At 42.7% G+C, this 22633-nt stretch overlaps 2 protein-coding genes across 2 annotated transcripts in view; both read right to left on the bottom strand.

Annotated features, from left to right (window-relative positions):
* LOC120047259 (intermediate filament family orphan 1-like) overlaps nt 1–10831 on the bottom strand; it is a 38567-nt gene extending 27736 nt beyond the window's left edge. The window contains exons 1-2 of the mRNA XM_038992787.1: nt 9858–10831; nt 1969–2029 (exon numbers count right to left, since the gene is read on the bottom strand). Coding sequence (XP_038848715.1) covers nt 1969–2029; nt 9858–10831 — 1035 coding nt within the window. The remainder of the gene's footprint in view (nt 1–1968; nt 2030–9857) is intronic.
* A 1141-nt stretch (nt 10832–11972) lies between these two features.
* Nucleotides 11973–20498, bottom strand: LOC120047258 (melanopsin-B-like). The gene is made up of 8 exons (XM_038992786.1): nt 20378–20498; nt 17383–17533; nt 17048–17187; nt 13830–13968; nt 13493–13607; nt 13089–13169; nt 12297–12897; nt 11973–12205 (listed from the first exon to the last, which is right to left on the bottom strand). Exons 1-8 carry the CDS (start codon nt 20496–20498, stop codon nt 11973–11975), a joined length of 1581 nt encoding a protein of 526 aa, XP_038848714.1.
* Between the last annotated feature and the right edge of the window lie 2135 nt (nt 20499–22633).

Genomic DNA, 22633 nt, shown 5'->3' with positions numbered 1-22633 from the left:
ATATGTATGTGACCAATAACATCTGTTAAATATGTATGTGACCAGTAACATCTGCTTAATATGTATGTGACCAATAACATCTGCTTAATATGTATGTGACCAATAACATCTGCTTAATATGTATGTGACCAATAACATCTGCTTAATATGTATGTGACCAATAACATCTGCTTAATATGTATGTGACCAATAACATCTGCTTAATATGTATGTGACCAATAACATCTGCTTAATATGTATGTGACCAATAACATCTGCGTAATATGTATGTGACCAATAACATCTGCTTAATATGTATGTGACCAATAACATCTGCTTAATATGTATGTGACCAATAACATCTGCTTAATATGTATGTGACCAATAACATCTGCTTAATATGTATGTGACCAATAACATCTGCTTAATATGTATGTGACCAATAACATCTGCTTAATATGTATGTGACCAATAACATCTGCTTAATATGTATGTGACCAATAACATCTGCTTAATATGTATGTGACCAATAACATCTGCTTAATATGTATGTGACCAATAACATCTGCTTAATATGTATGTGACCAATAACATCTGCGTAATATGTATGTGACCAATAACATCTGCTTAATATGTATGTGACCAATAACATCTGCTTAATATGTATGTGACCAATAACATCTGCTTAATATGTATGTGACCAATAACATCTGCTTAATATGTATGTGACCAATAACATCTGCTTAATATGTATGTGACCAATAACATCTGCTTAATATGTATGTGACCAATAACATCTGCTTAATATGTATGTGACCAATAACATCTGCTTAATATGTATGTGACCAATAACATCTGCTTAATATGTATGTGACCAATAACATCTGCTTAATATGTATGTGACCAATAACATCTGCTTAATATGTATGTGACCAATAACATCTGCTTAATATGTATGTGACCAATAACATCTGCTTAATATGTATGTGACCAATAACATCTGCTTAATATGTATGTGACCAATAACATCTGCTTAATATGTATGTGACCAATAACATCTGCTTAATATGTATGTGACCAATAACATCTGCTTAATATGTATGTGACCAATAACATCTGCTTAATATGTATGTGACCAATAACATCTGCTTAATATGTATGTGACCAATAACATCTGCTTAATATGTATGTGACCAATAACATCTGCTTAATATGTATGTGACCAATAACATCTGCTTAATATGTATGTGACCAATAACATCTGCTTAATATGTATGTGACCAATAACATCTGCTTAATATGTATGTGACCAATAAAATGTGGAAGTAGGACGTACAAATGACTTTCAGATGTAACTATGTGACGGGGACCAACGGTGCTATTTTGGGGAGTTGATATTGTTGCTGTAATTCAATCATGCTGAATGTGTGTAAGTAGCTACACCAGTTCCTCAAATAGTTAACCACTTGGCTGTTTGATCATGACTGTCAGCTGCTTTCTATAACACCTATGACGAACGTCAGGGGCTGAGCATCTAACTAGTAGGTTAGGGATTTATACATAGCCTACAGTACAATTATGTTAGGTGTTTATAAACATACTATATTAGGTTAGAGGTTTGCACACTATTCAACCAAGCTGTTTCACACAAGCAATTGTATTAGGTTGTTTTGCATACGTCAGGGCAATGTCAAATGTGTCAACACCGCCAGAACCTGATGACACAGCGTCAGAGACAACACTGCGCCTCTGGCCCCGCGCCCTAAGTTAGTGTATAGATCAGTGAGGAGGGCCTTTGTGTCTACAAGCATTGAGCACCTAAACATTTCAATGTAATGTCTTGTTGTCATGTTTGATATGCTGACATGGCTTTGTTCTTGTCCCTGCAAATCAACAGAGAACAAGTGTAACAGAAAGAGGGGATACATTTACCCCCTATGTATCAATCAATAAGAGAGGCCAGGCACACGCACACACACACAGTGTTACCTCCTGTAGGTCTTCCATCTTCTGCTGCATGTCCACTCTGACAGTGTACTCCTCCTCCCACCTACACAACAAAAAGTAATGTGAAGTAAATGACACAGTAAAATGGCAACATCATAATAATAACAACTATTAACTGTGTGTTTGTGTGTGTGTGTGTGTGTGTGTCTGAAACCCCTGGTCCATGAATCTGGGCCCCAGGGTCAGACAGCACCATCCATCTAGTGAACAGTAATCTCATTGAAAGCCTGTACAGTTGACATGTTAGAACTACGATGGCTGATTCAGTGACTCAACACACCACACAGACCCCACTGCACAGCACTGCCGTTTATAGAATTGCTGCTTAAAATGCACAATAATGCGACATGTCGGAGTCTTTACCAAACTGCTCTTAAAACAAATAGGAGGTTATATAATGTACAGAGAGACATTTTTTGTGCCATTGTGCACACTGTTGTGATTGAGATATATGGGTAAGGTGAGAGTGAGGGAGAGAGAGAGAGCGAGGGAAAGATGAGCTGAGCTCTCTTTGGAAGCCACCTCCCTTTTCCAGCAATCACAGCCTGCCGTGCAGAGTATACCGCATTGCAGATACTAGGTAGAGGGGAAAGCGCATGGCCGCATGCAGTTGGGGAGAGAGAGAGAGGGAGAAAGAGATGTGGGGGAAGGGGGTTGAAGAGAGGAGAGTGTAGCTGGCAGTGGAGAGCATGCGAGAGAGAGAGAAAGAGAGAGAATTTGGTATAGATCAGACATAACCTAACCCACTCTAATCAATTCATTAAAACAGGAACATTTCACATCTGGTTGGAAATAAATAGGGAAATGATCTCAGAGAAAATGGTTGTCCTGTGTGGTACCTATATCTCCCCATACATTAATGATGACACCTTCTCCATCCTAGAGGGGGAGATCAACCCTTTCCAGGCCCAGAGATATGTACTAGTCTGTGGCGACCTAAGGCCAGAACCCAACACTCTTAGCAGACAGGGAGACAAACACCTACTTGGAGGTGACAGCATTCCCTCCCCAATACGCCCCCTAGACATAACTGACAAAACAACCAACAAAAATGGGTCACAACTCCTGCAGCTCTGTTGCACGCTGGGTCTAGACATAGTCAATGGTAGGCTTCGAGGGGACTCCTACGGTAGGTACACCTACAGCTCATCTCTTGGCAGTAGTACTGTAGACTACTTTATCACTGACCTCAACCCAGTGTCTCTCGGAACGATCACAGTCATCCCACTGACACCCCTATCAGACCACAGCAAAATCTCAATCTTCTTGAACAGAGCAATACTCAACCAAGGCATTGAAGCTGAACAAACGACATGCTTTTAAGAAATGCTATAGGTGGAAGGAGGGTAGTGTAGAAAACAAAAAACTACTGGCCAACAACAAATCCAATCCCTCCTAGACAACTTCCAGGACAAAATGTTTCCCTGCAATAGTGAAGGTGTAAACGTAGCCGTAGGAAGCCTGAACACTATATTTGATCTATTAGCTAACATATCAAATTTAAATTCAAGCAGAATACCTTAGAAAACTAACAATTAGAAATGGTTTGATGAAGAACGCAAAAACCTAAGAAAGAAATTGAGAAACCTATCCAATCAAAAACACAGAGACCCAGAAAACCTTAGCTTCCACCTTCACGATGGTGAAACACTAAAATAATACAGAAATACACTAAGAAAAAAGAAGGAACAGCATGTCAGAAATCAGCTCAATGTTACTGAAGAATCCATAGAATCAAATCACTTCTGGGAACATTGGAACACACTAAACAAACAACACGAAGAGCTATCTATCCAAAATGGAGATGTATGGATAAAACACTTCTCCAACCTTTTCAGTCATTTAACAAAGAAACAAGAGCAAAAACATACACATGATAATTTACTAAACTTAGAATCAGCTATTAAAGTCTACCAGAACCCACTGGATTCTCCAATTACATTGGATGAGCTACAGGCCTGTGGTGTTGATGGTATACTAAACTAAATTATTAAATATACAGACCACAAATTCAAATAGGCTATTCTTAAACTCTTCAACATTATCCTCAGCACTGGCATCTTCCCCAATATTTGGAACCAAGGTCTGATCATCCCAATCCACAAAAGTGGAGACAAATTTGACCCCAATAAATATAGTGGAATCTACATCAACAGCAATCTCTGAAAAATCCTCTGCACCATCATCAACAGCAGACTCCAACATTTCCTCGTATACACCCTGCACACCCTTACTGACAAATGAACCAAAATAAAGCAAAGTCTTCTCATGCTTTGTTGATTTCAAAAAAAGCTTTTTGCAAAGGCACTGGAACAGCCTGCAGCACCAGGCCTCACAAATAAAATGTCTGTTTGCAGATGATCTGGTGCTTCTGTCCCCAACCAAGAAGAGCCGACAGCAGCACCTAGATCTTCTGCACAGATTCTGTCAGACTTGGGCCCTGAAAGTGAATCTCAGTAAGACAAAATTAATGGTGTTCCAAAAAAGGTCCAGAAGCCATGACAACAAATACAAATTCTATCTAGATAGTGTTGCCCTAGAGCACACACATAGTTATGCCTACCTCAGCCTAAACATCAGCACCACAGCTAACGTCCACAAGGCTGTGAACAATCTGAGACACAAGGCAAGAAGGACCATCACCCCATCAAAAAGAACATAAAGCTTGACATCCCAATCAGTAACAGAACCCATTGCCCTCTATGGTTGTGAGGTCTGGGGTCCACTCACCAACCAAGAATTCACAAAACGGGACAAACACCCAATTGAGACTCTGCATGGAGAATTTAGCAAAAAATTACTTTGTGTACAACGCAAAACCCAAAACAATGCATGCAGAGCAGAATTAGGACTACACCCACTAGTTATCAAAGTGCAGAAAGGAGCTGTTAAATTCTACAAACACCTAAAAGGAAGCGATGCCCACACATTCCACCACAAAGCCCTCACCTACAGAGAGATGAACCTAGAGAAGAGTCCACTCAGCCAGCTGGTTGTGTGGCTCTGTTCACAAACACAAACAGACCCCACAGAGCTCCAGGATAGAAACACAATTAGACCCAACGAAATTATGAGAAAGCAAAAGGGTAACTATTTGACACACTGGAAAGAATCAACCCAAAAAAACCGAGCAAATTGGATTAACATTTTAATTTCACCTTTATTTAACCAGGTAGGCCAGTTGAGAACAAGTTCTCATTTACAACTGCAACCTGGCCAAGATAAAGCAAAGCAGTGCGACACAAACAACACAGAGTTACACATGGGATAAACAAACGTACCGTCAATAACACAATAGAAAAATCTATATACAGTGTGTGCAAATGTAGTAAGATTAGGGAGGTAAGGCAATAAATAGGCCATAGTGGCGAAATAATTACAATTTAGCAATTAAACACTGGAGTGATAGGTGTGCAGAAGATGAATGTGCAAGTAGAGATACTGGGGTGCAAAGGAGAAGAAAAAAAATATATATAAATAAATAACAATATGGGGATGAGGTAGTTGGGTGGGCTATTTACAGATGGGCTGTGTAAAGGTGCAATGATCAGTAAGGCTCTGACAGCTAAATGCTATTTGGCCCTAAACATGGAGTACACAGTGACAGAATACCTGACCACTGTGACTGACCCAAAACCTACAGACTCAGTGAGCATAGCCTTGCTATTGACAGAGACCCCCATAGGCAGACCTGGCTGTGTGCATAATGCCCACAAAATGAGATGGAAACTGAGCTGAACTTCCTAACCTCCTGCCAAATGTATGACCATATTAGAGACACATATTTCCCACAGATCACACGGACCCACAAAGAATTTGAAAACGAAGCAAACATTGATAAACTCCCATATCTGTTAGGAGAAATACGGCAGTGTGCAGTCACAGCAGCAAGATTTGGGCCCGTTGCCATGAGAAAAGTGCAACAAGTGCAGCACAAATAACATTGTAAATATCAACAATATTTATGTTGATTTATCTTCCCCTACTATTCGCACTACAACCATATGCACATTGATATAACACTGTACATAGCTGATAATACAGTATAACACAAAACATTTTTTAAATATTTTCAAAACTGTGAGTACAATGTTTACTGTTAATTTCTAATCGTTTTTGGTGACATTGTTTTAGGTCTTCTCACTTCTTTGTTTACTGTTTGTCTCACTTGCTTTGGCAATGTAAACATGTTTCCCATGCCAATAAAGCCGCATTTGATTTGAGAGCGAGAGAAGAGAGAAGAGAGAAGAGAGAAGAGAGAAGAGAGAAGAGAGGAGAGAGGAGACAGAGAGACAGAGAGACAGAGAGACAGAGAGACAGAGAGACAGATGTGAAGGGAGGGATGATAATACAGGACAGAGCAGGTCAGGAAAAGAAGGGAGGAGAGAGTAAGAAGGGTACAGTGGTGTAAAGTACTTAAGTAAAAATACTTTAAAGTACTATTTAAGTAGTTTTTTGGGGTAAATTTTACTTCACTACATTCCTAAAGAAAATGCATGTACTTTTTATTCCATACATTTTCCCTGACACCCAAAAGTACTCGTTACATTTTGAATGCTTAGCGGGACAGAAATGGTCCAATTCACACACTTATCAAGAGATCATCCCTGGTCATCTCTACTGCCTTTGACCTGTCAGACTCACTAAACACAAATGCTTTGTTTCTGAATGATGTCTGAGTTAGAGGTCGGCCGATTATGATTTTTCAACACCGATACCGATTATTGGAGGCCCAAAAAAAGCCGATACCGATTAATCGGCCGATTTTTATATATATATATATATATATAATGACAATTACAACAATACTGAATGAACAATGAACACTTTTATTTTAACTTAATATAATACATCAATAAAATCAATTTAGTCTCAAATAAATAATGAAACATGTTCAATTTGATTTAAATAATGCAAAAACACAGTGTTGGAGAAGAAAGTAAAAGTGCAATATGTGCCATGTAAAAAATCTAACGTTTAAATTCCTTGCTCAGAACATGAGAACATATGAAAGCTGGTGGTTCCTTTTAACATGAGTCTTCAATATTCCCAGGTAAGAAGTTTTAGGTTGTAATTATTATAGGACTATGTCTCTCTATACCATTTGTATTTCATAGACCTTGACTATTGGATGTTCTAATAGGCACTTTAGTATTGCCAGCCTAATCTCGGGAGTTGATAGGCTTGAAGTCATAAACAGCGCTGGGCATTCAAGCATTGCTAAGAGCTGCTGGCAAACCCAGTAAAGTGCTGTTTGATTGAATGCTTAGGAGCCTGCTGCTGCCTACCACCGCTCAGTCAGACTGCTCTATCAAATCATATACTTAATTATAATAAATACACAGAAATGCAAGCCTTAGGTCATTAATATGGTCAAATCCGGAAACTATCATTTCGAAAACAAAACGTTTATTCTTTCAGTGAAATACGGAACCGTTCCGTATTTTATCTAACGGGTGGCATCCATAAGTCTAAATATTGCTGTTACATTGCACAACCTTCAATGTTTTGTCATAATTATGTACAATTCTAGCAAATTAATTACGGTCTTTATTAGGAAGAAATGATCACACAGTTCACAACAAGCCAAACTGCTGTGTATACCCTGACTCTGCTTGCACTGAACGCAAGAGAAGTGACACAATTTCCCTAGTTAATATTGCCTGCTAACATTAATTTATTTTAACTACATATGCAGGTTTAAAAATATATACTTGTGTATTGATTTTAAGAAAGGCATTGATGTTTATGGTTAGGTACATTTGTGCAACGATTGTGCTTTTTTCACGAATGAGCTTTTGTTAAATCATCACCCGTTTGGCGAAGTTGAAGTAGGCTGTGATTCAATGATAAATTAACAGGCACCGCATTGATTATATGCAATGCAGGACAAGCTAGTTAACCTAGTAATATCATAAACCATGTGTAGTTAACTAGTGATTATGTTAAGATTGATTGTTTTTTATAAGATAAGTTTAATGCTAGCTAGGAACTTATCTTGGACAAGGTCCTTTTGATGCTGCACTCACATAACAGGTGGTCAGCCTGCCATGTAGTCTCCTCGTGGATTGCAATGTAATCAGCCATAATCGGCATCCAAAAAGGCAGATGACCGATTGTTATGAAAACTTGAAATCGGCCCTAATTAATCGGCCATGCCGTAGGACAACCTCTAGTCTGAGTGTTGGAGTGTGCCCCTGGCTATCCGTAAAAAAAAAAAAAAAAAACATGAACAATTGTGCCATATGGTTTGCTTCATATAAGGAATTTAAAATTATTTATAATTTTACTTTTGATAGTTAAGTACATTTAAAACGAAATGCTTTTAGACTTTTACTCAAGTAGTATTTTACTGGGTGACTTTCACTTTTAGTTGAGTAATTTCCTATTAAGGTATCTTTACTTTTAATCAAGTATGACAATTGGGTACTTTTTCCACCACTGGAGGGGTATGAGAGAACTAGCCAATGAGAGAGCGGGAACAATGAATAGCAATATGAATGGATAGATGGAGAGAACAAGCGACAGGGCAGGGGAAGAGGAGTGGAGGAGAGGGAGGGAAGGGGGTGTATCTTATACTGAAACTACCTCCTTGAAGTGAATGAATACTCCTGTGGGTTTCCCTCTCTCTATGTTTTGCCTGCAGGTAGATTTAACTGCATTACTACAACAACAGACTCATGACAGAGATAACATTATTTCACTACACTGGAGGCCTAAATCACATCAATGACTGTACAGTACGGATGCTATCAGATATATGGATGTCTGAAGGTCAGACAAGCCTGGACTTGACTCACTTGTAAGGTCACATGCCTCATGAAATCACAATAAATTTAAAAAAAACAGCCACAAACACACACTTGTCCCAGGACCTCCCAATCACAAACCAGTCCCTGACCCTACCCAGCCTTCCTAATGGGACATACATGCTTGTCTATCACCTTACATTCATTGGGTATTCATTGGGTATGGCATTTTCGCTGAGATATATTTATCCAATTCAACTTATGGTCATACCTTCAGCATAGACCATGTCTATGTGACCTGTGCAGCGTAAATCAAAGCCTCAGCCCTGCTGTTACTAGTGCCACATATCAGCGGCCCGGGTTCTAGTTCTGTCACAGAATACAAACTGCAGCCATTTCAAACGTGCAGAGGTGCACTATGGTATCTGTATCAGATTCCTGTGACTGTGTTTGGCCCATTCCCCCTTTTTTTCTAAAGGGGCGCTAAGCAGATATTCCTTCCCCAAGCCAAACCATAAGTCAAATCTTCAAATACTTGAGCTGTGCTTGATTTATATATAGTTTGCCTGGTTCAAATGGAATAGTCCCAAAAGTACAAAATCAATGCAGTAATCCCAAAAGTACAAACAGCTAAATCAAGCATACCCTGACCTAGGTCTAGAGTCCACTAGCTAGTTGGAAACTCAAGAGTTCAAAGGTTTTTGAACTTCAAAAGCATTGGTGTGATTGTTGAAACAGAGCCTTCCTGTGTTGGATCTCAGTTAAATTACTTCATTCTGAGTCAGTTATGGTCTGATAATGTTTGGTATTTCCCCCAGCTGCCCTTTGCATCTCTAGCAATAAGAATGCTGTGGGCTGTGGCAGAAATAGACAGAACACAGGCAGGACACAGCTGCTCTGAAAGGCCATCTGTTGCAATAGGGCCTTTCACTTCACCCAAGTAGCATGAGCAAAATAATACACGTACGCCTATTATAGCTTCACTAAGTTACATCAACTGACTTTTGCCAAGAGACGTTTAATCACAACTCTAGGTCCCCGTGCGCCTTTACACCTGTCAGACACACACGTTAATTAGGCCTTACATTGGTGAATAAATCAACAAAGGTTGATCCTATTTACCTGCGTTTGTACTCGTCTCTCTCCCTCTTGACTTTGGCCAGGACGTTGTACAGGGCTCTGATCTCCGGGGTAATGGTATCAATCTGGACCCCGACCCCGTCCGGCTGGACCCAGGACACACCCGGGCTGGTGACGCGCGTCTCCACGCCAGAAGCGAGCTTGCGGGTATGGTTGTAGGACCAGATAGTACCGGGGAGGAACCGGGGAGGCGGATTGGTGGGGGTTCCAGTGCCAGTACTGAAAACCGTTTTCCCATTGGTGATTGAATTGGACCCGGCTGGAGAGTCGATTGTCGGGGTTGATAGGCTTACCGTGATGGTCGGATTCTGATTCGGTTCGGTGGGGTTTGTTCCAGCTTTGTTGTTGGACTCAAGCGTGAGGACAGTGTTGATGGCAGGTGTGAAGAGGGTAGTGGGTCGTCTCGCGGAGTTGTTGGTGTTTTGGAACGGGAGTGACCCGGGCCTGAGCGGGATAGTTCCCACAAACCCGGTCTGTACACCCGTTTCTTGGGTATGGGCCCGTCTAGCGCTTTCAGAACAACTTCCATCACAGCTGTTCTTCGCATCCAACGCCTGTTGTAGTTGTTTCTCCAAAATCTTATTCCTTCGCTCAAGTTCATGCACTTTGGCCAGAAAGCATCGGAACCGTAAGTTCAGAGTCTTTAGGACACTGATATTGGAGCCCAGGTCGTTCCTCAGGGCCATCGCTGCAGGAGGTTGGGGCACAGACCGGTGATAAGAGTGGTTATTATGGTTCAGATGCAGGTAAGCTTGTGAGGGTGTGGTGAAATCGAACCCTGGCAGAGTCTCCGTACCCAGTCCGGGATGGTCGCCCAGGAAGAAAGATGTCGGGTCGGGCGAGCAGAAGACGGCTTCGGGCAGTAGGCCTGAGGGGGAATCCGGATGACTCGGTCCTCCTTGGTTCTGCTGCTGTTGATGTTGGAGAAGCGAGTTCGCCCCTAACAAAGGATTCATGCTATGGTATGGAAAACTAAAGCGCTGCAGATCTGGCATGAACACGGACGGTAATTTTCTCCGTATAAAATCACAAAAATAAAATTATGACAGGCTGAAGGTTGACTTGTTGTTGGATACCAGACGTATCCGTGACGGTCCACCTTTACCTGATTACGTAACTGTTTCTAATTACGAATGTTTCCTCTATTTATCTCCGGTCGGTCTAAATAGGCTCGTGGAATAAGTTACCTTTCTCTTCCTGTCTGGCTCTGTTGCTGGATAACGGTCGCCCCAAAAAACAAAGCCGAATAGGCCGGTCCGACGGCTATGCGCAGGCGACAACACTCAAATGTATTTCAGAAAAGTAATGTTTTGGTATACAGCCTATATGAGAGAAAGTACTGTTAAATGCTGCAAATCTCTAATGTATTAAAAATAAATCCAGTGTCTTCCGTCAACGCTTATCTGTCTCCAAAGTGACGACAAGACACAACAAGTGCTGCAAGATTTGGAGAGCTGGGAAGCTACCGTAAATACACAAGTAGCTGGTTTTCTTTTAACCTTTGTGCCCAGTAGGCTACGAACAGTTCCATAAGACCTCTTAAACTCCTAGTTCACAACTTGGGGAGGTGTTATCAGGAACATTTCAACTTGTGAATGTAATTTTATGGTCACACCATAGGCAACACGATTTTCCCACTTGGCTCGATTTTATTTTGTTACAAAATACACACATACAATTTTACACACTATTCTATTGTGTGAAACTATAATGTGAACCATAACCCACAGGCCTATCAGGACAGTGTTGACAAAGACAAAAAAAACTACAAAATAGACTAAACTAAAAGATGGAATACCATTTTCAAAACTGCAGCAGACATCTTTGTTGGTGCTTAGATATAAAGGTAAAAAATACACACAATATGTAAAAATACAACATAGTGTATATTTTACATATCATAATTGTTGGTTATATAATAATACTAATGTTTTGGCTACATTTAAAAAAGAGTCACTACTCAAAACACTCACTATGATACAATACTTTGGTTGTACTTACACAAAACATGTTTTATTTTAAAGCTGTTTTTAAAGAGGCCTCTGCTCCTAAACACCTCCATCCTCTCAACATCTCTCTTATCTATCTCTCCCTCTATCACTCGGTCATCAGACTACTAGAGGTGGAACCCCCCAGCTCTCTCCCTGCCTCGCTCAGACTCTGCCCGTCCATGTTGACCTGTGTGTCCAGCGAGGCCACGCCCAGGGCGTCCCACCCCACCGAGATGGTGTCGCCAGCCCTCTCTTTCTTCCCCAACTCCACCATGGGCATGGCCTTGGGGTTGCTCCTCCCTCGCCAGCTGTGGCAGTAGGAGAGGCTGCCTTTGGGGGCTGAGGAGAGAAAGAGGAGAAGAGAGAGAGAGAGAATGAAAATGTGAGAGAGAGAGAGTTATCAGTCATTCTGCACCTGTCCAGTCCACACCTGTAGCTATGAAAGACTCCTTACTGTCAGAGTAGCTCCCTGCTCTTCCCTGCATTCTCCTCCTCTCCCCGTTCTGTCTCCCAAACAGTATGTCGTACACGTCCTCTCTGAACTCCTTGTTCATGATCTGGTAGATGAAAGGGTTAATCATGCAGTGAGACTTGGCGAACATTGCTGGTATCAGAGACACCATAGGTGGCAGGCAGGACACCGGCCGGTTGCTCCCTGTCTCCGACTCCCCCTCCTGGCCTGGGGCTGAACTGCGTGTGGAAGCAGCAGACAGACTGTGGCCTAAACCAGAATAGGAGTATGGATCTGGGTTGGTCACGTCCCGCAAGGATTCTCCAGGGTCGTAGTAGACACTTCCGTAGTTGCTTCCGTAGTTTTCCGTGGAGGTCCAATTGAGGAGACCCATAATGTTGGGGATGTTTGGGAAGGCTGAGGCCATCCCGGTGGATCCTCCAGTCCCCATGGAGGGGCCTCCTCCCTGCATGGCCTCCCCGGCCCAATGCTCCTCCTTGGGGGCCAAGGCGGAGTAGAGGGAGACAATGGCATAGGGAGTCCAGGATAAGAGGAAGGTGGAGCACACCACAGCTGCTATCTGGGACAGACAGACAATAGATGAAACAACAGAAAGATATACTGTGCTGTCTGTACTTACACACTTGTTACAATGTTAATACAAACGTTATTCCCTGGTAGTTCCTCTGCCTGGAATAAAGCAGATGTTACGACATCTTTCATTTCAAGCCAGTAACTAAGCTTCTTCTAACATAGTCTGTTTCCACATACCTTTGTGAGTCTCAGGTCTTTGCTGGTGTGAGTGACAGTTGAGGAGGGAATAGATGCCAGAGCGCGACTAGAACGGTAAACCTACACAGAGAGACATGTCAGTAAACACAAACTTCAACCGTCACTGACCACAAACAAATACACAAGGGCCACGCTAGCTAGACCACCAGTTGGCTACAGCTATTGAGTCCATCATCACGGTAATAGATCATGCTTGCTGGACTGTACTCAGCATGCCTTCCATACGTTATAGTGTGCCCCACTCAGAATATGCCAGGACAATTGATTGATTGACAATCAATGAGTTACATGGCATGCTGTTTTTTGTAGAGTCTGAGTTGAGTTCCCTGGACTGTTCCCTACTGAATCAGACATTTTGTGCAGCTGGGTGCAGTTTCTCTCACCGTCAGAAGAATGGTCATGTAGGAGGCGACGATGGTCAGTGTGGGGAGAAAAAAGCACATGATCAGGATCAGCAAGATGTAGAGCCTGTCGATCAAAGATGACCTCATCCCCCACCTCAAAGAAAAGCGGAAGAAGAAGATGTATATTTAGAGAGAATACTTTTATAACCTCGTACCCCGGCTCAATTGCTGCTGCTGGATGAGATGAATGCTTTTATAACTGCAGACATTCACACACACACACACACACACACACACACACACACACACACACACACACACACACACACACACACACACATCAAAACAGAGTCTAATAAGAGAGAGTCAGGAGTACCAGTTGATGGTGCAGCTGGTCCCAAAGGGTTCTGGTCCGTAGCTGCCGAAGCCGAAGACAGGCAGGGAGGCCCAGAACAGAGAGTAGAACCACACCAGCCCTATGGACATGGACATATGACGTCTCTCGATCCACTGACCTGGTAGAGATAGATGGAGGAATGTTATTCTTTTATTTCACCATTATTTATTCTAATTGGGTAAGATCTATTTTTTGAGAGACACCTGATTGTCCAGCATGTACTATATTATAAACAGACACATAGGAAAGGGATATGAATAAATTGAAGCACGTTGTTTGATTGACCACTAATTAGTAAATAAGAAATAGGATTGATCCAAAGGCTCCAGATGTATGAAGCATGTAATGAATACATGTATTTTTCCTTTATTTTAGCAGGGAGTCTCATTGAGACCAAGGTATCTGTTGCAAGTGAGCCCTGCAAATGGTTGCTAGTAGTTTAAATGGTTGTGTGTGATATTTACGGTTTTCTATTTCTTTATGTAGTGTTGCATGTTGATAGCCCAGACATTAACCCTGCCTGACAATTCCCTTCCTTTGAAAAAAATGTTCTACCTTTATTTAACTAGGCAAGTCAGTTAAGAACAAATTCTTATTTTCAAAGACGGCCTAGGAACAGTGGGTTAACTGCTTTGTTCAGGGGCAGAACGACAGATTTTTACCTTGTCAGCTCCGGGATTCAATCTTGCAACCTTTCGGTTACTAGTCCAACACTCTAACCACTAGGCCACCTTCCCTTTCCCATAGCTACCTGCGTGACTACCCCTAACCAGCAATACAATAACATCATTGCTGCCTAGTGTCTACGTAACCGAAAAGTAATCTCCAGGTCAACAAGATCAAGCTGGACTCTGGACCAATCAAAAATATCAAAAACTGCTCTTACAATAGTGCCCCCAATTATCTCTACAACGTGGGCTTGAAGAAAGAGTCGGACATACAGACAAACAGATTATAAACTACACTACATGACCAGAGGTATGTGGACACCTGCTCGTCCAACATCTCATTACAAAATCAAGGGCATTGGTATTGGTCTTTTTGGTATTTTATTTGTATCCCCATTAGCTGTTGCAAAGCAGCAGCTACTCTCCCTGTGGTCCACACAAAACATGAAACATAATACAGAACATCAATAGACAAGAACAGCCTAAGGACAGAACTACATCTTTTTTTTTAAAGGCACACGTAGGCTACATATCAATGCATACACACAAACTATCTAGGTCAAATAGGGGAGAGGGGTTGTGCCGTGAGGTGTTGCTTTATCTGTTTTTTGAAACCAGGTTTGCTGTTTATTTGAGCAATATGAGATGGAAGGAAGTTCCATGCAATAAGGGCTCTATATAGTACTGTACGCTTTCTTGAATTTGTTCTGGATTTGGGGACTGTGAAAAGACCCCTGGTGGCATGTCTGGTGGGATAAGTGTGTGTGTCAGAGCTGTGTGTAAGTTGACAATGCAAACCGTTTGGGATTTTCAACACATTAATGTTTCTTATAAAGTGAAGTGATGCAGTCAGTCTCTCCTCAACTCTTAGCCAAGAGAGACTGGCATGCATATCATATTTATATCAGCCCTCTGATTACAATGAAGAGCAAAACGTGCCGCTCTGTTCTGGGCCAGCTGCAGCTTAAATACGCCTTCACTTGCAGCACTGGACCACACAACAAATATGGAGTTGGAGTTGATTAATATGGAGTTGGTCCCCCTTTGCTGCTATAACAGCCTCCACTCTTCTGGGAAGGCTTTCCACTAAATGTAGTAACATTGCTGCAGGGACTTGCTTCCATTCAGCCACAATAGCATTAGTGAGGTCTGGCACTGATGTTGGGCGATTAGGCATGGCTCGCAGTCGGCGTTCCAATTCATCCCAAAGGTGTTCCATGGGGTTGAGGTCAGGGCTCTGTGCAGGCCAGTCATGTTCTTCCACACTGATCTCAACAAACCATTTCTGTATGGACCTGTGCATGGTGGCATTGTCATGCTGAAACAGGAAAGGGCTGCCACAAAGTTGGAAGCACAGAATCGTCTAGAATGTCATTGTATGCTGTAGCATTAAGATTTCCCTTCAGTGGAACTAAGGGGCCCGAACCATGAAAAACAGCAACCTGACCATTATTCCTCCTCCACCCAACATTACAGTTGGCACTATGCATTCGGGCAGGTAGCGTTCTCCTGACATCCACCAAACCAAGATTAGTTCGTCGGACTGCTAGATGGTGAAGCGTTTACACTGCTCCAGAGTCCAATGGCAGCAAGCTTTACTCCACTCCAGCCAACGCTTGGCCATGGAAACCCATTTCATGAAGCTCCGGACAAACAGTTATTGCGCTGACTTTGCTTCCAGAGGCAGTTTGGAACTCAGTAGTGTGTTTTGCAACAGAGGACAGACGATTTTTACGAGCGACACGCTTCAGCACTTGGCGATCCCGTTCTGTGAGCTTGGGTGGCCAACCACTTCACACTTCCCTTCCACTTCACAATAACAGCACTTACAATTGACCTGGTCAGCTCTAGCAGCACAGAAATTTGATGAACTGACTTGATGGAAAGGTGGCATCTTATGACGGTGCCACATTGAAAGTCACTGAGCTCTTCAGTAAGGCCATTCTACTGCCAATGTTTGTCTATGGAGATTGCATGGCTGTGTGCTCAATTTTATACACCTGTCAGCAACAGGTGTGGCTAAAATAGCCGAATCCACTAATTTGAAGGGGTGTCCACATACTTTTGTATATATAGTGTATGTTTAGATTAGATCATTGAATGCAGAGGTTCATTTCAATATTCTGTTCAAAATCAATTATCTGACATGCTAAGTATAAAGGGCATATTCAAAGCAAGGGCCTTGTTTATGCTCTGACCCACTGACTAAAGCCTCAGGGAAAACAGGAACTCAATGAGGCCACTAAAAGGGGTCAGGGGTTAACAACATCCTTTTGTGTCACCCCTTTTGTTCTCTCAATTGAGTATCAGACATGCATTTCATGTAATGAAATGTTTGAAGAAATATCAAATAAGGATGAAGGATAAATGTAGCCTAGGGAAGCTAAATGTTTTTGGGATTCAACAACACTTTATCATTGTCTTCCCAAGGGAAAATATGTAAGAAATGTATAAAATGAAGAATATAATAAGTATGTACACACATGACTCAAAAAGATAGCAAAAAGAAATGAAGGGAATCCTACTGACCGTATCTGAAGCTGCAGATCTTGAGGCAGCGGTCCAGAGAGATGAGACAGGTGGTGATGAGGGAGCCGATCCCAAAAACAAAGCCCTGCAACCCGTACCACAGGCACCCTGCTTCCCCAAACACCCAGCCATGGGACACACTGGTGGACCAGAGGAGGAGTTAATGACCTGATAATGATCATTGGAACACTAAGCACTTTGTCTGATTCATGGGATGTGAGTGTTAACTGTCAATTGTTTTGGATAAAAGACACCTGTACCATATCATTCTCTCTAGTTTGATGTTCATACTGTCAGTATGGGGGATTGAAGATTGGTCGACAGGAATCGCTCACCTGGAAATTATCAGGCATGGCGCCCCCAAGAGGCTGTATCCAAAATCACAGATGGCCAGGTTAATAGTCATGAGTTCTGGTGGTCTGAGTTTCTTCTTCTTTCTACAGTAAACCAACAGCACTATGCCATTCCCAACCACTGACACTACACCTGGAGAAGAAGAGAGGAGAGAAGAAACCAACAGCACTATGCCATTCCCAACCACTGACACTACACCTGGAGAAGAAGAGAGGAGAGAAGAAACCAACAGCACTATGCCATTCCCAACCACTGACACTACACCTGGAGAAGAAGAGAGGAGAGAAGAAACCAACAGCACTATGCCATTCCCAACCACTGACACTACACCTGGAGAAGAAGAGAGGAGAGAAGAAACCAACAGCACTATGCCATTCCCAACCACTGACACTACACCTGGAGAAGAAGAGAGGAGAGAAGAAACCAACAGCACTATGCCATTCCCAACCACTGACACTACACCTGGAGAAGAAGAGAGGAGAGAAGAAACCAACAGCACTATGCCATTCCCAACCACTGACACTACACCTGGAGAAGAAGAGAGGAGAGAAGAAACCAACAGCACTATGCCATTCCCAACCACTGACACTACACCTGGAGAAGAAGAGAGGAGAGAAGAAACCAACAGCACTATGCCATTCCCAACCACTGACACTACACCTGGAGAAGAAGAGAGGAGAGAAGAAACCAACAGCACTATGCCATTCCCAACCACTGACACTACACCTGGAGAAGAAGAGAGGAGAGAAGAAACCAACAGCACTATGCCATTCCCAACCACTGACACTACACCTGGAGAAGAAGAGAGGAGAGAAGAAACCAACAGCACTATGCCATTCCCAACCACTGACACTACACCTGGAGAAGAAGAGAGGAGAGAAGAAACCAACAGCACTATGCCATTCCCAACCACTGACACTACACCTGGAGAAGAAGAGAGGAGAGAAGAAACCAACAGCACTATGCCATTCCCAACCACTGACACTACACCTGGAGAAGAAGAGAGGAGAGAAGAAACCAACAGCACTATGCCATTCCCAACCACTGACACTACACCTGGAGAAGAAGAGAGGAGAGAAGAAACCAACAGCACTATGCCATTCCCAACCACTGACACTACACCTGGAGAAGAAGAGAGGAGAGAAGAAACCAACAGCACTATGCCATTCCCAACCACTGACACTACACCTGGAGAAGAAGAGAGGAGAGAAGAAACCAACAGCACTATGCCATTCCCAACCACTGACACTACACCTGGAGAAGAAGAGAGGAGAGAAGAAACCAACAGCACTATGCCATTCCCAACCACTGACACTACACCTGGAGAAGAAGAGAGGAGAGAAGAAACCAACAGCACTATGCCATTCCCAACCACTGACACTACACCTGGAGAAGAAGAGAGGAGAGAAGAAACCAACAGCACTATGCCATTCCCAACCACTGACACTACACCTGGAGAAGAAGAGAGGAGAGAAGAAACCAACAGCACTATGCCATTCCCAACCACTGACACTACACCTGGAGAAGAAGAGAGGAGAGAAGAAACCAACAGCACTATGCCATTCCCAACCACTGACACTACACCTGGAGAAGAAGAGAGGAGAGAAGGAAGACAGGAGCGGGGAGATAGGAGCTTTGAAGCGACGGGGAGAGAGAGAAAGATAGAAGTATAGAGACAGACCAGCTCACTGTCTGCTCTTGGGTATAACAAGGGTCAGTAAACCGTCAGTCATTTAATATTTCAACCGCTGCTACCTTCCTGACCCCCTCAACCCACTATCCGGCTTTGAAAGCATCGGGGAACCAATCCAAAGTGAATAAATGTTATAGCTGAATCGACATAGTTGCTTGCTGGCTGGCTGGCCAGTGCGGTGCAGGGTGCTGTTCATAGCCTCATTTGATTTGTTGTGTAGGTAATTATTGGGAGCAACAGGTATGGAATGTTCCATGCTGTGATTCCTCATGTGTATCCTCTCCTCTCTTCTTTCCTCTCTCCTTTTCTCTCACCTTTCCTCTCTCCTTTCCACTTTCCTCTCTCATTTCCTCTCTCATCTCTCTATGTATCCTCTATCCTTTCATCTCTCCTCTGTCCTTTATGTATCCTCTCTCCTTTCCTTTCTCCTCTGTCCTCTTTCCTCTCTCTATGTATCCTCTCTCCTTTATACTCTCATCTGTCCTCTATCCTCTCTTCTCTCTGTGTATCCTCTCCTCTCTGGTGTGACCCTGGGGTTGCTATGCTAATACACTTTGTATTCAGTCTGTCTACACAGCTCCATAATGGAAACAGTCACAGAGAGTTAGATCACTGACATACTTGATCAGAAAGGTTGATCCTGATGGATGACAGATCTGTGTTGAAACAAAGTAAACCCATTCAGCCATCTGTGTGGGCTCTGGATTCCATTCAGCCATCTGTGTGGGCTCTGGATTCCCATGATTAAGATGTGAAAAGCTGTTGCCCAGCTTATATATCGAAAACCTTTCAGTCCTCTGGGATCAAATTAGATTTTGTTCATATTGTTTTTAAGTCTTGATTTATCTGAACAGAATTTCACCCCCATAAATATACCTTAAGCCAAGCCTAATACTTCTACACTGTACAGATTATGTTATTTTACCAGTGATTATTCTACCAGTGAGTTACTCAGGAGGAATACCAACCAAACTCTGATGTTAACTGACACCAACACTGAATCTCTCATCTGTGATGAGGAGAGATGCCTAATTTCAAATCAACCAACAACCCTGAGCCTCTATACTCAAGTCTGTAGACACTTGTATAGATCTGAAATGATTTGATGTAGTATAGTAATATCTCAAACTTGCCCTCTATGCTTTGAGGATTTTTCACCATATTGCTTATAGTACACATACTGTAAAATCCAATCCTTTCAAATCTATATCAGTGGTTAAAGAGTATAGGGGTATAGTGGCTAGGGGTGAATGTGTTATAGGCAGATGGTAGATTTGACTCACCTGTGAGGATGAGGAAGATGGCGACTCCCAGGTCAGTGCTGGGGGAGAGGTGAGAAAGGAAGGCAGGAGGGATGGAGGATGGGACAGAGCCCCTCCATGAGCCATTCACTCCCAGAGACATCAACTGGTGGAGAAAATAAGACATAGAGAGAGAGAGAGAATTTACTGTAAAGCCCAGTAGATAGAAGAGGTCAAAAGAGAGAGGAGGAGAGTAACTTACTGAGACAGAGAACGTGCTAGAAAGTGGAAGTTGGAGGTTTTAACCCCCTAGACATGCACAGAAAAACAGAGTGAGATTTAGAAATGTTAAATTCCCTATAGTATTAGCTAACACGGATATAGACAGAGAGAGAGAGACAGCAATGGTGGGGTAGTTATATATTGATGGAGAGAGCAAAAAAGAGGAGAGGGGGAAAGGGTAGAGGAGAGGAGAGCAGAGCAGAGAGGGTAGGGGAGAGAAGAGGGGAGACAGGGGGTGAGCCAGTGTATTACAGCCAGAAATGTGTAAAAGTAAGAAGTGCAAAACCAGGGGAAAAGTGGAGAATTGGAAAAGCAGGAAGAGAAAAAGAGAGACAGCCAATTGAAACACACACAACTATTATCACAGAATCAAACTCACTGTTCAGTTCAAAGCTGAAATGAGATCACACACACAAACACACACACACACACACACACACACACACACACACACACACACACACACACACACACACACACACACACACACACACACACACACACACACACACACACTAATGAGAAATCAAACAGGTGACACACACACACACCAAGAGGAGCATCCTTACTCACCTTCCTCTTCGTCTGTCAACCTGCCCCTCGACCTCTCTCTTTTACTTCCTATCTCACTCTTTTGTTCAGTCTGTGTTGTGAGTTAAGCTCTTTTTTCAATCTTAAGCCTCTGTCAATTTTTGTGCTCTATTTCTGAGAAGAGTAAATCAACTTGCTGTGGACAATCTGGCGGAGAAATGATCAGTGAGTGTGTGGTCCCAAATGGCACACAGAGGGAAAAGAAATGGAAGGATCTGAGCCTTTTTGACCTCCCTCTCTCTCTCTCTCGCTCTACTACTCTCTCACTCTCATCAATCTCTTTCTCTCTCTTCTATGCTCTCAACCTCTTTCTCTCTCTCTTTCTTCCATACTCTCTCTTTCTCTCTCTCTCTCTCTCTGTCACTCTTTATCTCTCTATCCATTGTTTAAACTGAATGCCGTAGAAGAGATATCACCACGTGTGATATAATAACAAGAGCACAAATGTAACTGACTCATAATTTGTATGTGTGTGTTTGTGTCTGTGTCTAACAATGAGAGCAACAACACTCAGGAGACACACATCTTCTCTTCAATAAGATTATGGATAGATGATGATCTGACTACAGGAGAATAATCCTTCTCTAACTGACTGCCTTGTCTGAGCATGACGTGAGAGAGATATTAGACACTGGGATGTTGACATAACATAGCCTACTGGCTGCAAACTGAACTACTACATTAACCCAATCTTCAATCCTGCTCTTATGGGGCTTAAAGTCTACCTACACACACAAGTCTGACTTGACCTGACCCTGAGTGAGCGCACACACACACACAAGTCCGACTTGACCTGACCCTGAGTGAGCGCACACACACAAGTCCGACTTGACCTGACCCTGAGTGAGCGCACACACACACACACAAGTCCGACTTGACCTGACCCTGAGTGAGCGCACACACACACACAAGTCCGACTTGACCTGACCCTGAGTGAGCACACACACACACAAGTTTGACTTGAAAGGTTATATTAAACTGTGTATGTTTAGAGGCTCAGCTTTACGACCAGAGGATGCCTTGGTGTGTAGCAGTAGGTGTTCAGCCATCAACATGTTCTCTTCTCTCCTGTTGACTCACACCTTAGTCCAGGAAGTCCTGCTGTGTGTTACTGTCACTAGTAGAAAATGTGACAGCATTTTCACTCATTAAAGCTAACAGACACTAATTCATTACTTATACTTAAGTGGTTCATTTGAAAAACTCTAATTATGACTTATGATTATCAATTAGTATGATGGAAACCCAGTATTCACTAAGCCATTCTGTCCACTGTAAGCACTAAGTCAACTATAGTGAAGTCCAGTGAAAGCATGAAAACCTCCCTACATTCTCTATAGGCACCACAAGTTCACCTAAAGCACCTGATACACACATACTGTCAAGTCTACAATAATCACTCTGTTCATTACGCCTCCTGCAGCC

Source organism: Salvelinus namaycush, chromosome 5 (assembly GCF_016432855.1).
Source record: "Salvelinus namaycush isolate Seneca chromosome 5, SaNama_1.0, whole genome shotgun sequence".
Taxonomy (NCBI): Eukaryota; Metazoa; Chordata; class Actinopteri; order Salmoniformes; family Salmonidae; genus Salvelinus; species Salvelinus namaycush.
Note: the sequence above shows the minus strand (reverse complement) of the source record. Positions and strands in the feature narration are given on the sequence as shown.

What these genes read in the sequence shown, in the direction of transcription:
- LOC120047258 (XM_038992786.1), bottom strand. Translation starts at nt 20,498, where the DNA reads ATGTCTCTGGGAGTGAATGGCTCATGGAGGGGCTCTGTCCCATCCTCC. An exon ending in GATCTGCAGCTTCAGATACG is followed by an intron (nt 13,969 to 17,047) that starts GTCAGTAGGATT and finishes TATCTCTACCAG; the next exon opens with GTCAGTGGATCGAGAGACGT. An exon ending in ACATGACCATTCTTCTGACG is followed by an intron (nt 13,170 to 13,492) that starts GTGAGAGAAACT and finishes CTCTCTGTGTAG; the next exon opens with GTTTACCGTTCTAGTCGCGC.